The sequence below is a fragment of the Fundulus heteroclitus genome, chromosome 23 (assembly GCF_011125445.2).
Source record: "Fundulus heteroclitus isolate FHET01 chromosome 23, MU-UCD_Fhet_4.1, whole genome shotgun sequence".
NCBI classification, from domain to species: domain Eukaryota; kingdom Metazoa; phylum Chordata; class Actinopteri; order Cyprinodontiformes; family Fundulidae; genus Fundulus; species Fundulus heteroclitus.
Genome location: NC_046383.1, coordinates 2,635,675 through 2,651,468, shown reverse-complemented (window position 1 = coordinate 2,651,468; position 15,794 = coordinate 2,635,675). Strand labels below are relative to the sequence as shown.

General features: G+C 37.1%; 1 protein-coding gene across 3 annotated transcripts in view; it reads left to right on the top strand.

Moving 5' to 3' along the window:
* The window catches only part of glra4a (glycine receptor, alpha 4a), a 77,349-nt gene that overhangs the window by 44,814 nt on the left and 16,741 nt on the right, over window positions 1-15,794 (top strand). For all 3 annotated transcript variants that reach the window (XM_036127321.1, XM_036127319.1, XM_036127320.1), the window contains 4 exons: window positions 5,913-6,043; window positions 8,587-8,654; window positions 10,342-10,565; window positions 13,558-13,640. In XM_036127321.1, the coding sequence (XP_035983214.1) occupies window positions 5,913-6,043; window positions 8,587-8,654; window positions 10,342-10,565; window positions 13,558-13,640 (506 nt within the window). The remainder of the gene's footprint in view (window positions 1-5,912; window positions 6,044-8,586; window positions 8,655-10,341; window positions 10,566-13,557; window positions 13,641-15,794) is intronic.

Here is a 15,794-nt window from a genome sequence, read left to right as displayed (position 1 = left end):
CTTAACAAAAGACAGAACAATAGCGCTTTTCTAAAAATTCAAAGACATTTTTCAAGTATCAAGTAAAATTACAAAAAGGACAATTAAGTACATCAAACAATATAAAAGAAGAAGAACACTAGTTGAGCACCAGGAAGAGTTTGGCATCATTAAGGCCTGAATAGCTTTAAAAAACAGTTATTATTGTTCCCAACATGCAAAAAGAATTAACTCTAATCTTGTCTATCTCCAGCACTCACTGGGCAAGGCGGGTATGCCCTGGCCCCCTAATGCCCGCCCACAGCATGGGCATTGGGGACGGGCCCGCCTGCAGAGCAGCCGTGTCCGCCTTGGACTGGAAACTGGCTTTTGTTTTATTTTTTACCTAAAGAAGCCAATTAATAGTCATGTTTTTGCACTTTGCGAGGAAGGCCGAGTACCTGGAGTATGCAAACACAGGGGAAAACAAGCAAATTCCGCCCCGAAAGACACAGGTCGGCTTTCAAACTTGTACCTTATTGTACCAAGCATCCGAGATTGGAAAAAATATGTCATTTTTAAAAAGCCGTGTTACGTCCATGGTCATCAATTTCTGTGCATTTTTGACCCATTGTCTCTGTTATATGCCAGTCATGTTTAAAGTTGATGTTCACATCCGCGTTAATTAGCAGTCACATATTTCTTCCTTTTTTAATATTGGCTAGAAATCTCTCCATTAACAAAAACTCAGGAGGGCAATTTTAGGGAAGTGGAGAGGCCAGCAAAATCAATTGTGATTCTCTATTTTTAAAAAATCTTTACAGGAAATTTGTACAGAAGCGGTTTTGCTAGAAGAGAGTCACACTTATGTTGAAGTTACAGACCAGGAGAGTATTATCATATATTCTCATATATTGTCATTGGCATACTGCCACTGAGAGTATCAGCATCCCTCCATCTCTCTGTGCACCCTTGTTTAAAAACAAGCCTAAGAGAAGAGCCATCATTCAGTAATGCTAGTTTTGCTGCAAAGCACAGGCATAGCAGATTAAAGTTAGTTAGTGTTCTGATAATTACAATGTTTTTCGGTGCTTGACTTCACAGAATAAAAAAGAACTGTCTTACACGCAGAGTTTGAAAAGAAAATCGCATCCTTCAGTTTAATAACTCACTGCCATTAGTGTGACCACCTCCATAAAAGCCAGAGTTTTGGCAGTTTGCTGCTCTGGGCCATACAAATGTGTGTTACCCCGACGCCAAGTTGGAAAGATATCAGCAATTATCTTAGAAAAGCAACTGTTTCTTCTCATCAAAGCAAACTATACCCTGTTCATGACAGTACAGTTAGAAAACAAATGTTGCTGGTTCAAAAGGGTTGAGGGAGAAAAGCTCTTTTCTTTAAAAAGATCATGGCAGAACAACTTGTGTTTGCAAAGTTACACGCAAACGAACCTCCGGGATATTGGCCTTTGGACAGATAAGGCCAAAATACAGATGTTTGGCTGTATAGCCAACTAAAACTGCATATTAGCATATTATCTTACATGTTAAGCATGTTAATGGGGTGATGGTTTGGGATAGTTTTGCAGCCATGGGATGTCAGCACCTGGTAGTTATTGATTTGATTAGATCATTTTTTTTTTAAACTTATGAAATCATACAGAATATGACTGCTTCAGGTTATTGACGCTAAAGCTGATTTTACAAAGCATTGAACCATGCAGTGTGCTTAGTTTCTTCTGAATGCAACTTTTTCATTTTGGCTTCATCAATGTTTATCAAATAACGTCAGACGTTAGATTCTCTCTTTTTTCTTTTTCTTTTCTTTTTTTTTTGTAAATTGAGATTAGATTTAAATTATTTTGGAACTTGAAATAACAGAAATTGTTTTATTATTAAATGTACACTACCAGTCAAAAGTTTGGACTCATGTTTGTCATTCAATGGCTTTTCCATATTTTTATGACTTTCTAAAAATAGAATAATAAGAATAATAATTCCTTTATTGTTCCACTGTGGGGAAATTTGGGGTATACATGGTAGTCATCAAAACTATGACTCAAAAGTATATAGAGTTATGTATGAAACACAAAATTGTGAAATAACGCAACACATATTCTAAAGCTAAAATATACAATAAACACCCCACACAAACACACTTCTACAACCTTCCATTCATTTTCAAACCTTTTCTGTGGCTTAACCCTGACCTTTAAAAGTTTATACCTAACCTAAACCTAATTTACACCTTATTGCTGAACCTGACCCCTAGCCCAGAAAAAACTGAGGACCAAAAAATAAAGTTAGTAGAAAAAATTATTGCTCAGGTGCAAGTACAAGAACACACACACACCTGCTTTGATTAGTGCTTTGGTCACTCTTGGCCTTTTCTTCTTTCGATGAGCTTCGAGAGGTTAGACACCTGAAATCGTTTTCCAACCATCTTGAAGGACTTCTCAGGTGTAGTAATTAAAATAAAGACAAACAATTGAATGAAAAGGCGAGCACAAGCTTTTGACTGGTAGTGTAAAACCCTAAGACTGAAAGATTTTGTTTTCTTCACCATAACTATAATTAATTTAGGTTGTACAAGTTTTCGATGTATTAAGCCAAATACTTTTTTTCCACAAAGATGCTGAATTTTTCATCCTACGCCTGGTATGCATGATGAACGCTTACAACAAGGACAATAAAGGCTGGTGAGAAGAGGCTGGGGAGTGATTTTGCAATTAACCGTGGGACGATAGGGGATGGAAAAACAAATTACTCTGGTTAAAAGAAAACTTAATTTACAAAAGGTAGTTACTAGTTGTCAAAAGGGATGAATAGCCTCCTCATGCCTGGAAGCCAGGAAAATAACAAGGTATGACCGGCAATAGGACCGCATGGTTATAAAACACTATTAGGTCTACAAACAGAACAACAGAGTAGATTAAAGTAACAAATAAGAAACTGGAGACTAATAAGAATAGCAAATTTAACCATCATTATTGATACATTTTCCTGTATTTTCAATACAGTATTGTATTTGCATCAGGTCTCTTTCAGCTTTGTTCAACAGCATCTAGAAATTTCATTTGAAATTTTTATTCAAGGATGAAGACATACAATCAAAACTCAATGGATCTCTGTAGACTTTATATCATTTTAGGCACAGAGAAAGAGAATGGTCCCGAATAAAATTGAATGATCTGTTCAGGCCACATCCCAGCTCGCCAAAATAATATCTAGGTCAAAAATGATGACGTCTCTCCAGAATTCAAGCTCTCACTGAATATTTGCTTTCTAAGCTGTGTGTAAACTTGGTGCGTCCTTTTTGGAAAATGTCGAACATAAAATCCCATTAAAATTTGAAGTTTGTGGTTGTAATGTGTCAAAATCTGAAAGAGTTGCAGGGATTTGCAAGGCCCTGGAGTCAGTTTGTTGAGAACAGAAAATCCTATCCTGAAAGTCTTTTAAAAATACCGAATGACACTTTTTGATTGCAGTATCTCTGAAAACGCCTCCAGTGTTCTAGAAAAAAAGCTTGTATAATTATTCAAATTTAAAGTTAAAAAAAAGGGTGCGTAACGAGTTGTTTCCAACCTGCAATGACTACTAGTTCTTAGACTCTGGTAATTGCAATGTTTTTTTCTGTAGAACTTTTTTCTTTGTGAGATTAAAGCATGTTTTTTTTTTTTCAAACGTAAATAGTGACAGCTCTGCTTGTAAAATGGTAGAATTGACATATTTATCATTGTCTGTATAGGTTCAGTGAATCTTAGCCAATTTTGTGTGAGGTAACGTGAAGAAGCGTGTGAGTAACGACAAACAAATGAGACACGTCCTGAATTTGAATTTCTATTTGCAGCCTAAAACTGTTAGAAAGCATAAATATGTCCCAATGCCAATCCAGCTTGGCTGTGTCCTGAAATATCCTCCAGAAAGACCTCCAACCTGTAGTCCCTGACTGAGCCGTTTATGTGACTGTAGATAGAGCTAAGAGGCCCTAAGATTGATGGATCAGAAACCAGCTCCACACACACACACACACTTGCAGGAACGCGGTACATCAGCAAAGCTGCCTTGGGATTGAACCTGCCATCTGTACTACAGAGCTTTAGATCATGACAGATTGTGGACTATTTACTATTGTATCAAAATCATGGGGTGCAATATGCTGTGCCATAACAGGGGCCAAACTGAAATCTAATCCATTATGATCCACCGTTTCATTCTTTATCTTTCCCCTTAAACATTTTTTTCCCTCCTTCTTCCTTCCTCTTCTCTTTTTGACTCCTGCCTGTTGGTGATTCTTGTCAGCGGTTGTCTAAGCCTCTCTGGGGCTCCAATCAATTCGTTCCTCTCCCCCGTGTGACGTTCATAGCATTACAATTGAGCCATCATTCTGTCAGACTTACCCCCGCCAAAGCAGCAGCGGTGGGAATCACAGGAAAGGGACAAGTTTACCTCAGCTCCTGCGTTCCTCCGTGCTCACAGCCTGACAACCACTATAAGACTCAGACATCATGAGGCATTGTTAAATTGCTAGTTACCATCTGAGTCAATTCATTTTAGTCCTAATTTTTCATCCTAATTTCCCCACGGCTCTTTCATATTTGTCGATCATTGATTTGCTGATTCTTATTCTGTTGGATTCTCCTTTTCTCCCGGCATTCTAAATCCTACGTCTCAAACATAAACAGTGATAACACCATTTCAGCTTTTTTTCATACTACAAGCACAAACTATTATGTGCTTTTTTTGGATTTTATATGTTTGACCAACACAAAGTAGTGTGACAAGAACGATGGTTTTAAATTTCGTTTTTTTTTTTCTTCTTTTTTTTTTTTTACAAATAAATATCTGTAAAGTATGATATGCATATATGTTTAGCCACTTTTAATCTGATACCTTTGAATTAAATCTAATCTGATTTAAAACATTTAATAAAAGGCAACAAATTAATTTTAGATGTCACCTAATAGGAAAGCAGAGTGTGGCACTGCCGCAAAACCTACTAAAACATGCTGTCTGTCTAAACTGATAGACCAGGCAAGGAGAGCATTAATCAGAGAAGCAGCCAGTAAGCCCATGGTAACTCTAGGAGACCTGCAGCTCACATGGGAGAATCTGTAGCCATGCACATCACAAATCTGGCCTTTAAGGAAGAATGCCAAGAAGAAAGTCACTGTAACTTCATATCCCTGGACACACCATTGCAATGTTGAATCATGGTGGTGGCAGCATCATGCTGTAGATGTGCTTTTCAATATTTCTGGACTTGAAATATTGACTTGAGACTGGACTGGCTGAAAAACACTCCTGAATGAACAGAGCTGCAAATGACTTTTAGATCAGTGGTGTCACACTTCAGTGAGTACTTCAGGGCTGGTGTCTTCCAGCTTTCAGATGTGTCCGCGGGTCCATCGCACCTAAATTGGATGGCTGAATTGCCTCCTCCGCATGCAGTAATGCAGAACTCCAGGTACGGAGTCCTGCTAATGACTTAAGTATGTGATTCGGGTGTGCTGAAGCAGAGACGCATCTGAAAGTTACAGGACACCAGAAATTGAGGACTGGAGTTTGGCACGCCTGGTTCAGATAAAAGCACGTTGTCTCTGTAAGACAGAAGCTCTATACATAAAAAAAAAAACATTTTCAGGAAATTAAAATAAACGTCTGATTTTGACCAAACAGCCTGAATTTACATTAGAAGACAAAGTGGAACGACAGACAGAGGTGAAGGATTATCATTAAGGTGGAAATAATTAAAAAAAAAAAAATCAGGCAAAATAGCTTCTTGCCTGACAATAATGTGTTAAAATGGCCTTGTTAATGTTCTAAAGTTTGTGGTTATATGATGACAAAATACAGAAAAGGTAAATGAATATAAACACTTGCAAGACGCTGTACCATTTCCTCCTGTACAATTTTTAAATCTTTAGTCTTCTCCTTGTTGTTGCTTCTTTCAGATTGAGCTCCTGTAAGGAGGAGATAAAGCCCCCCAGCAGGGCTGGACCACAGCTTTCACCTTCCGACTTCTTGGACAAGCTCATGGGGAAAACGTCAGGATACGATGCGCGCATCAGACCCAACTTCAAAGGTTCGGTGTATGCCAAGGCAAACCATCACAGCAGCCATCAAGAAAACAAGATAAACACCTGTAGATCTGTGCAGCGAAAGCAAAAGCAAAAACAGCTAACCTTTCTTGGGGTTATATTCCATTTACCAAATTCCATTTACTTACCATAAACTGTTTTAATAGCATTGGTTTTATGGAGGTGGAACAGCCTGCACATGCAGTGAGTAACAAACAGATTTGTTTTAATGACGGCGCTTTGAAAGCAGGAGTTTTAATTCTCAGCCCTGCTTGTTTTTCTGTTGCTTAACAGCTAACTCTGTTTGTCCATGAAACATTGATGCCGAAAGAGATGAATTTTTAAACAGTCGCTCATACATACAGACAGAAAATGTGGATCTTTTTGTTCACAAGGTTTTATGTCAACATGAATATCCGGTCCACAAGAATGCAGTTTTGGAGCCTCTTTATTAAAACTTGTGGAGATGAGCAACGCTCAGATACAGCTAATAGGCCTCTATGCTGCTCTTAAACTGTGTTGCATTATTCCTAAATTGAGAGCATAAAAGCAACTTTAATGCTTTACTTTTATGTCATATTCTATAGGTAATTTTTTGTCCTCCGACCCTGACAAAAGGTGAGGTATTGACAAAACCCAGCTTGCAAATACTTGGCTCTTTTTGTCTGCAGCAACAACTTATGCATTAAATGCAACAGTACTAACCAGTGACTACACTACTCATTTTTCAAAAAGTCTGCATTAGGAGGTCAGAATGAGGACAAGTTATCTTAGTCATCCGATTCTCAAATACTACAGCACCCCCAAAACTAATTGGTACGTCCACAGACGTGGAAAAAAGCCTTAAAATAATTTTTTCTTTTATTGCAGTTCTACAGTTGCACACTGTCATTTTTAGGGAAAATTCAATCAATGATTTCAAATAATTTTAAGACCAAAATATGAATACATGGAGTAATACAACTCATGTAGCATTAAAATTCAATGCCTCTATGGTCAGTTGATGTTTTAGTATGAAAAAAAACAAACAAAATATGGACAATGACTTCAAAAGAAAGTAACGTTCTCAGTTTTGATACAACTGAACACTGTGTGTTCCATGCATCTGATCTCAAGAATTTATTTCAATTTAATTTTACAATAATAAATAAAGTTATTTAATTTATACAAAGTCAATCAGTCAATAAAATCATCAAGACAGATTGGTCAGAAAGATTCCTATCTAAAGAAACCAAGCAGATTGCATCAAGTTGAGGAGATGTTGAAGAGTTTGCAGCAATCCCTCGTACCGAGCATGCACGAAGCGACAGTGGAGAGGAAAACTCCCCTTTAAAACCTTCAGCAATATAAAATAAAGAAACAATCCAAAAAGAGAACATAAAAAGTTGCACACATACTTCAAAGGTTTAACAGGAGCCAATATTCGACAAAATTCATTTTCTCACATATAACTCTTTGCGATATGTTTTATTTATTTTTTTATTTTTTTTACTCTTGCAAAGACCTGGAGAACCTTGTTGCATTGAATAATTATCCAAAACATAGCTGCTACAATAAGAAACAGAAAACTCTTACTCGTCTTTATCTTAGGTGCCAATAAATGTGGAAGCCAAATATCTTTTATACTGTTGAAAGTTTGGAGAACATAAAATTAATCAGACTGGAGGACAGAAAAACTCACTGCCATCTTCACAACTTGTTACCATAAATCATTAGTACAAGCAATTGTTGGTACATTACTCTATTGTATTGAGATTAAGAATAGAAACCCTACAGTTAAGAATTAAGAATAGAAAACCCTAATCTTTCAAAATCTGCTCTCTTAGAATCTAGCTATACCTGGAAAATATCTGGGTATAATGCAATTAAAGTAAAATTTATTTTAATTATTGTTTTTTGTTTTTGCAAAAAGTTATATTTATTTGCTAAATTTTGCTTAAAAGTAGTGGTAGTAGATGGTGCTGGTTGTTTACAGAGGCAGACATTTTGAATCCAACACAAAATAATTCGATTTGGGGATCATTCTCATTCCTTACTCAATCTGATTGTCACTTAATTCCAAGCACATACGATTACATGCTACATACTATTTGTGGCTGCATGTGCATAAGGAAAAATAAGGAATTTCAGCTTTAATGGACTTCAAAATCTTACCTGGGGCACTCAGAACCAGCCTAGGCAACTATGAGCAATTCCTGTCACTGGCCAATAGATTGCTACATCTATTGTTTTAACAAACATTTCTATTCAGGTATTTCAAATTTAACATACTGCTTGCTATTCCAATCAAAGTTAGCACCCTGAAATGAAGAAAGTTCCCGTTTCCTCCGAATCAGAGCTGGAGCAGCAACGACTTGATTCCCTGTAACATTCTCAGCTACAATCAATGCACAAAGATGAAAAGTAATGAAGAAACTGCTCACATTCTTCATAAGCCTCCGGGGATATTCCGTATAATGGGTAGTTTCAATATGGGCACCAGTTTAATCACATAAATCCCGACTTAAGGGAACAATGTGTACATTCAGTCTGTTGTTTCTTCCCTCAGGTCCTGCTGTGAATGTCACCTGCAATATTTTTATCAACAGCTTTGGGTCGATTACAGAAACTACCATGGTAAGTTGACAATTTATACTTTTAAGCATTAAACCGTTTAGAAAAGCATTCATATAAATTAGGTTTCATATAATATCTGTATTATTATGTGTTTATGATCTCCCTGATTAATACAAAACAACCCTCAACCAGTTCTTTTTTCCTCCTCGACCATCTTCTTTATTAAATCCTCTTACAGCTGAAGCCTCTCGTTTCGGGTTCCCGGAGCACAGCAGTGCAACCTTCAGAGACCAATGGGTCACTGACATGCTGATAATGAACTGTCCACTCAGCAATTAAAATGAAAAATTGAAAAACTGAGAAGAAAAAGAGAGGGGAGTGAAGAGGCCTGCATTGATAGTGTTATTGCTGCTGGGTCAGCGCAATACAGCCGTTAACTGTTTTAAGGGGATCTGAGGGGAGCTCTAGAGGAGCGTTCCTCCAGCCCGCTGCGACCAGGGCGACAGCGGTCGTGATTACACCGTGTGCTACTGAACGCAAAATGAGTCAAAGACCTCCAGAAGGCTTGAAGAACTAATGATCAAGACCAGTTTGAAATATTACAAGTGAGCATTGATATATATAAAAAAACAGGATAAATCAAAACTTCTGCACAGTTATTTTTAGTTTGATAATCTTATGTGATTATTCATGGCTGCTGTCTGGTGGCAGGATCGTTCAGTTTTCAGTACATCAACCTGATCTGTAGTGCTTTATTATGACTTACAGCAACACATACTGTACAACACTAAGACTGAAAGTCAATCCATCCATCCATCTATCCATCCATCCACCTATAACCAATTTTAATTATCCAGCAGTCATTGGGCGACTGACACTTTTGGTTAAATAGAAAATATACTGTTAAATCTGGAATAATTCATACCCCTGGCAGATTTATATTTCTAACTTGACAGAAATTAGATGATTCTCTCTTGAATGAATCAGAACAAATAAGTCTAAATTTTTTTTGGGGGGGGGGGGGGGGGGGGAGGGTGTGAAACAGTTATTGGCGTTACAGCAATCAAAGCCTTCTTGTAAACGCTGACCAGCTTTTAGCATGTCTCCCCTGATATTTCAATGATTTGTCTTTAGGGAAGTTGCAGGACGCGCTAAACACCACTTTGACAGATTCTCGATGAGTTAGGACTCGAGCTGGGCCAATCAAAAAAATAAATAAAACATGTTGGTAAAACCAAAATATAGCTCTGAAATTAACGCTTCCAGTGGTATGAATAGTGTGGGACTTGGCTGTGAAGCAGTTTAAATATTGGATTGCAAAAGGGGATTGAATTGTAACTCTATAGCTGATAAGATGTAGTTTCAGTGTTTGTTTTCTACACACAGTCATGCTGTTCTGCCACATTTTGGCAACACTGCTGCTCAATTTAACGGCGCTTCTGAATTCTAGCCTTACTTTAAAAGTGCTTGGCCCTTAGCGGCCATGATGTCAAACTTTTAAAACAACCTATGACATGTGATCTTTATAAGTTTTCTTGATAATGTCCGGCATGTTTTACATCTTTATAAGCTTATCGCTACTTTTTGAGCCTAATTTGTTTATGTAAAGAATAGAGTGTTTATTTTATCATCTTATCATCTTTTAGATCTCACCATGCCACACGTCCAGAAAAATTAATCTTCTTATGTTCACGTCAACCTCTGCCTGCCAGGTATTTGCCACAAATGACCTTAGATTCTTCCACAGGACTACAGGCTCAACGTGTTTCTACGGCAAATGTGGAATGACCCTCGGTTGGCGTACAGCGAATACCCGGACGACTCCCTGGATCTGGATCCTTCCATGCTGGACTCGATCTGGAAACCTGATCTGTTCTTCGCAAATGAGAAAGGAGCCAACTTCCACGAGGTCACAACGGATAATAAGCTGCTGCGGATTTTCCAAGATGGCAGCGTTCTTTACAGCATCAGGTGAATGTAGTCGGAGCTTACACAGCAAATCCGCTGGTCATTGATTTGTAATTAGAGACTAAATTAACTTTGAATTGTGCAATTATGTGTAAAAATCTAATGTATGTCATTTGTTAGTCATTTTTGTCTCTCTTTTATGTCACTGAACATTAGCCTTGGTCCCAGCTGAACTACCTAAAAGGGATAATTTTCCTCCCAAAAATCTGCCAAGTGACCAAACTCAACTCTGACTTGATTGCGATCCCACTCAGTGGTGTGTGAAAAACAGCTCAAATCAAAAATGCCACTCAGTGTGGTCCAAAGCAGGCAGACAGCAAACGAATCCCATCATGCAGAACATCTTGACTTCTGTGGATTGCCAAACTTCCGAAGACATGCACCCTCTGCGTCTGTCCACTCATCAAAAGGGATGGAGGAAGCATGGTGAAAAAGATTTAATGAAAATGCCAAGCAAAGAGCATGTGACGGGCTTTGATGGAGGTTTTTAAATGACACTCTGCGCCTGGGAGAGGAAATCTTGCAGATTTGAGCGTAGCACCAGAGAAGAGGATCTGATTTCTAGTCATGACGTGGGTGTCACAGTTGAATGTTCTTATCTATTTTCTGTACCCGTTCTGTTTAATGTTAAGGGGCTGATGGATTTTGTCCTAGTTTTTACGGGGCAAAAAAGTAGCACACAACGGACAAATCACCAGTGTCACATTTCAGATTAAAAATTTTTTTAAATAAGTTCCTTGTTTTCAAAAATTTTAAGATTTTTGACCAAAAAAATGCATTGAATTTAATTAGTGTTGCTAAAGTTAGGAAGTTTGTCTTATAACTAGCGGGTTGCCAGTTCGATCCCACGTGCCGACCGTCTCACACTGCAAAAACGGATCTAAAAATAAGTAAAATGTTCTTAAAATTTGTGTATTTGTCCTAGATTTGAGCATGTATATACAATTATCTGCCAATGGAATGAGTATTTTGACCCCTAAAATAAGATAATTAGACATCCTGCACTTGAAATAAGATGATGGAGATGAGTTATTCCTTCTTTAAGTGCAAAAATCTTATTCCATTGGCAGATCATCTCATTTACCTGCTCAAATTAAGGACAGATACACTCATTTTAAGAAAATATTACTTCTTTTTAGTTCTGTTTTTGCAGTGCAGTCACTGTCTCCTTGGACAAGACACTTCACCCAGTGCTACTAACATAGCTCACCACCGTCAGGGTGTGAATGCGTGTGTGAATGGGTGAATGGGTGAATGACTGACTCCAGCGTGAAGCGCTTTGGGATTGTTAGACTAGTTAAAGTGCCATACAAGTACAAGCCATTTACCATTTTAGTCTATCATTTTGCTCGTTTTCAGCATTTTATAAGGTAGATACACATTGTTTTAATTATATGTAAGTTTTTTATTATTATTATTTTGCCAAGTAAATTAAAACATTTGAAAAGTATATTTTTTATTTTTTTTATTTTGTTAATTTAAAAGATGATAATGATGATGATGATGGGTGGCGCTTGAAAGATGAAAGGATCTCTTCTAAGTACAAAGAAATAAAATAAAATAAATCAGTTTCAAGTTTTTGCATTGCTGAGTGATGAAAGCAATAGCAATAAACTGTTTTTGAGTCCTTACCTGGAACGAAACCGATGAGAAATACTGCCCATTCATTAAAGGCTTTAATAATCTCCTATGCATAATATGCTAACATCTGCTTTATCAGAAAAGGTTTCCTTTTGGGAAAATGGAGAGATGCCCAGTGTGAAACAGACCTAAATTAAAAACAGAAGTTATATATAGACCTAATTTAGACATGAGTCAAAGATACATCTATGTCTAGTCATGAGTTTAAGGTTAGACAAATTTCAGACCATAGATTAGTTTGATCTTAGATTTAAAATAAAACATTCTGCAGCCTCTTCACCATGACTGGACGGGTCAATTAGGTTAGAAATTAATAGCCCATACCATCTACCTTCTCCTTTTTTGAACTGAAAGTAAAACTTTTGTTTTTGTTTGTTTATTAATTTATTAGTATTTTATTGTTTTCTTCTTTATTCTCTCAAACCCTTTTTTATATGTTTCAATTCAAAAATTTCAACTCGTGAAGTATATAGATTTTGCCCTTTGTGTCTTTCAGTTTACAGCAGCTGATCATTTCTGAACAGAAAGTCTTTTGATGTCCCCAAAATGAGCCGTTCTCAAATTAAGTATCCCAAGTTAAAAAGTAGCCTTGGTTTGTAGATAATGAGACCCATAAATGCACCCATTTGGACACTACAGACAGAATAAGCATTAGCGTCAGCCTCACTCAGATCAACAATATTTCCAATCCACCAAGATGCTGATCTGTCACGTATCTGATTTGCTTCCTAGCTGCGTTTGGTAATTATGAATCAAATCAACCTGAAATACACGACACTATTTAAGCAGTGTGAGAAAATTCAATCAGTGGGGTATTCGGAGTTTGTTCTTCTTCTGTAGGAAATGATATTGGATCATCGTAAGACATTATCAGATGGGTGCGAGTGTGTTTATTTCTGGAGGCTCTTGTCTCGCCTCTGGCCAATGCATTACAGCGGGTAATTACACAGCTTTCCTTCAGACAGACTCCTAAATAGCTTTCTCTGTCTTTGCTCTCTGAGAATCCTTGAAGCCATAGAGCTTCAACCGCACAACAAATGAATTTAGGATGCCTACACCAATTACGTCTCATTTACTGCGGCGCAATGAGTGATCAAATGGTAACTCAAGATGTTTTCCAATCTTCTGTCGTTCCGAGAGCTTTACCTTTTGTCCCCCTTTCTTTACTGAGACTTTACAGACATTTGCATTTGGTAAAGAGGTAAACAAAGCCAATTTGTGCATATAAAACTGTTACTTCACTCTGTAACCCTACCATGGCTCCATATGTCTGGAAACATTCCTCTGAGCTCTTTAAGGCCTTCTGACATTCCCTGCGTCTCCTATTCTTTCTTCCAATCTGTTTCTGTCTCAGGTTGACTCTAACCCTGTCCTGCCCTATGGACTTAAAGAATTTCCCCATGGACATTCAGACCTGCACCATGCAGCTTGAAAGCTGTGAGTTTTCATTCCTTCCTCTTCCTTTATTCTCTTACATCTTTTTTTTTTATCTTTTTTGTGTTTCAAGCTTTGCCTAGTTTACAAAGTCTCTAACATGGCTTTATTCCCAAGAACACGAACTCTGTCTGACCTTTACATGTTTTCCAGTGTAGTTTGTGTTAATAGTAGGTATTGTGAATTAAATTGTTAAAATGAAAGCTCATGGTGTTATTTACACATTCTTGCAAACAGGCAATCTCTGCAGAATGGTTAATTTAGGTAACACTCCACACACAAGTGTTTCTAAAAGATTGATACACACAACATTAAAAGTATGTACAAAGGAATTAGGATGCAACGTTTTTAACTAAATGGTTCCCTTGCCGTCTGGAAAAGCATGGAATTTGATTTAAGTATTATACTGGTTTGGTTAAGTATGGAACTAGAGTATAAAAAAATATTAGTATTTCCAGACTTTAACACCTGTCTTATTTTCTAAATGTCTTGCCCTCCCTCCAGTGTATCCTTTATTCTATTATTTTTCTTCCCTACCTTCCTTGTGTTTTTTCTTTCCTTCCTACCTTCCTTCCTCGTTTCCTATCTTGTCTCATTATTTTCCTAAATTGTAATCTTCTATTCTTTTTTTTCTGCCAACCTTGTGGTCTTCCTTCCTTGGTCCTTTTTTAATCCTTGGGTGATAGGGTTTGGTTCTCGTTGTGTTTTCATCATTTCCATATTGTTAATTTCTGTTCTTTAGTTTTTGCCATTTTCAAAGTATGTTAACATTAGATAGATGTTGGCTTATTATTATATTCATTTTTTGCTCAGGTTTGTAGGTTTTTTTGTGTGTTCTTTGTTGTCTTAAAATTGTTGCTATAAAATCCGTTAGATTTGTCCCCTGGGTTTCTGTATAACGCAGTTCAGGCATGCACACTTCTGTTCGTGCAAGATGTAAGGCCTAACTTATTTCCGGTAAGACCTTAGTACTGAGTTGCTGCTATAATTAGTAAACGTAACTGATTGAATTAATACAGATTATATTATTACAGAGAAAAATATAGTTATATGTGAGTTCTTGTATTTTAATAAATAGAATTAAAAAAATAAGTAAAAAATAATACAACAGGCTCAGAGGACAGACTGATGTCAAGACATGCTTGTTTTTCAATCAGTGACGCTTGTGGAAAGGTTTGTGAAATCGGTTACATGATGAAATTAAGCAAAGTAAAAATGTTGCTCAATTCAACAAAAAATACAGGTAGTACATAAATAATGTATATAAAAATGAATGGGGGTGAGATATGATGGGGGGGGGTTCTCTCTATTTGTTTTGTTGAAATTTGCAACATTTTTATTGTTCGAAATAAAAAATAAAAAACTTAGTATAGGTGGATACCATAGTTAAAATTTGTACTCAGGTTAGACTAGGGTTACCTCAAACCTACAAAAGTAGATAAAAATTGTATAGTGAAGTAATACTATTCCCCAAGTCCCTTTTTGAATAACTGTGCATGCGCAAAACTGTCTTACGTTGCTCTTCCGCTCTTTAGGGGATCACATGAAAAAAATCTCCCAAATCCAGTATTGTCTTATTTTTTTTTTACTGAATACTTCCAGTTTGTCTCATAAACATTAACACGGTTTGCTTCTTGTGACTCTCAGCCACATTAAAAGTCTACGGTGAGAGCAGCGGAGCTACAATGAACGGCTAACAGCTAACCCAGCCGCTAAGTTAACCGGATATTTAAAGACTAGAATTGCGCATGGTAAAAATTGGGTGGAGTTTTTACAGGCCTGCAGCTCCCACAGAGAATTATTCTTTTACCTCCTTTTTGTGGATATATAATGTATGGACTACTTTCAGGATGGAAGGACGGTTTTACCCAGTATAACAAAAAGCGTTTCTGAACAGGATTACCAACTATAGAGTTAATCTAACTCACAAAAGATGAAAATGGAGATGAACATATACAACAGCATGCACAATTATTAGCAGGCCCAGTAAAGATGGGTTAAAAAAATAAGATAAATTATTCTTACTGCAGTCTACACACTTAAAGTTTTGGCACTCTTAACAATTGATATACAATTAATATAACTGTATCATGTTATTAGAACTCGCTGGAGATATGCACCAGCAACCCACGCGACCCCATGAGGGATAAAGCGGTT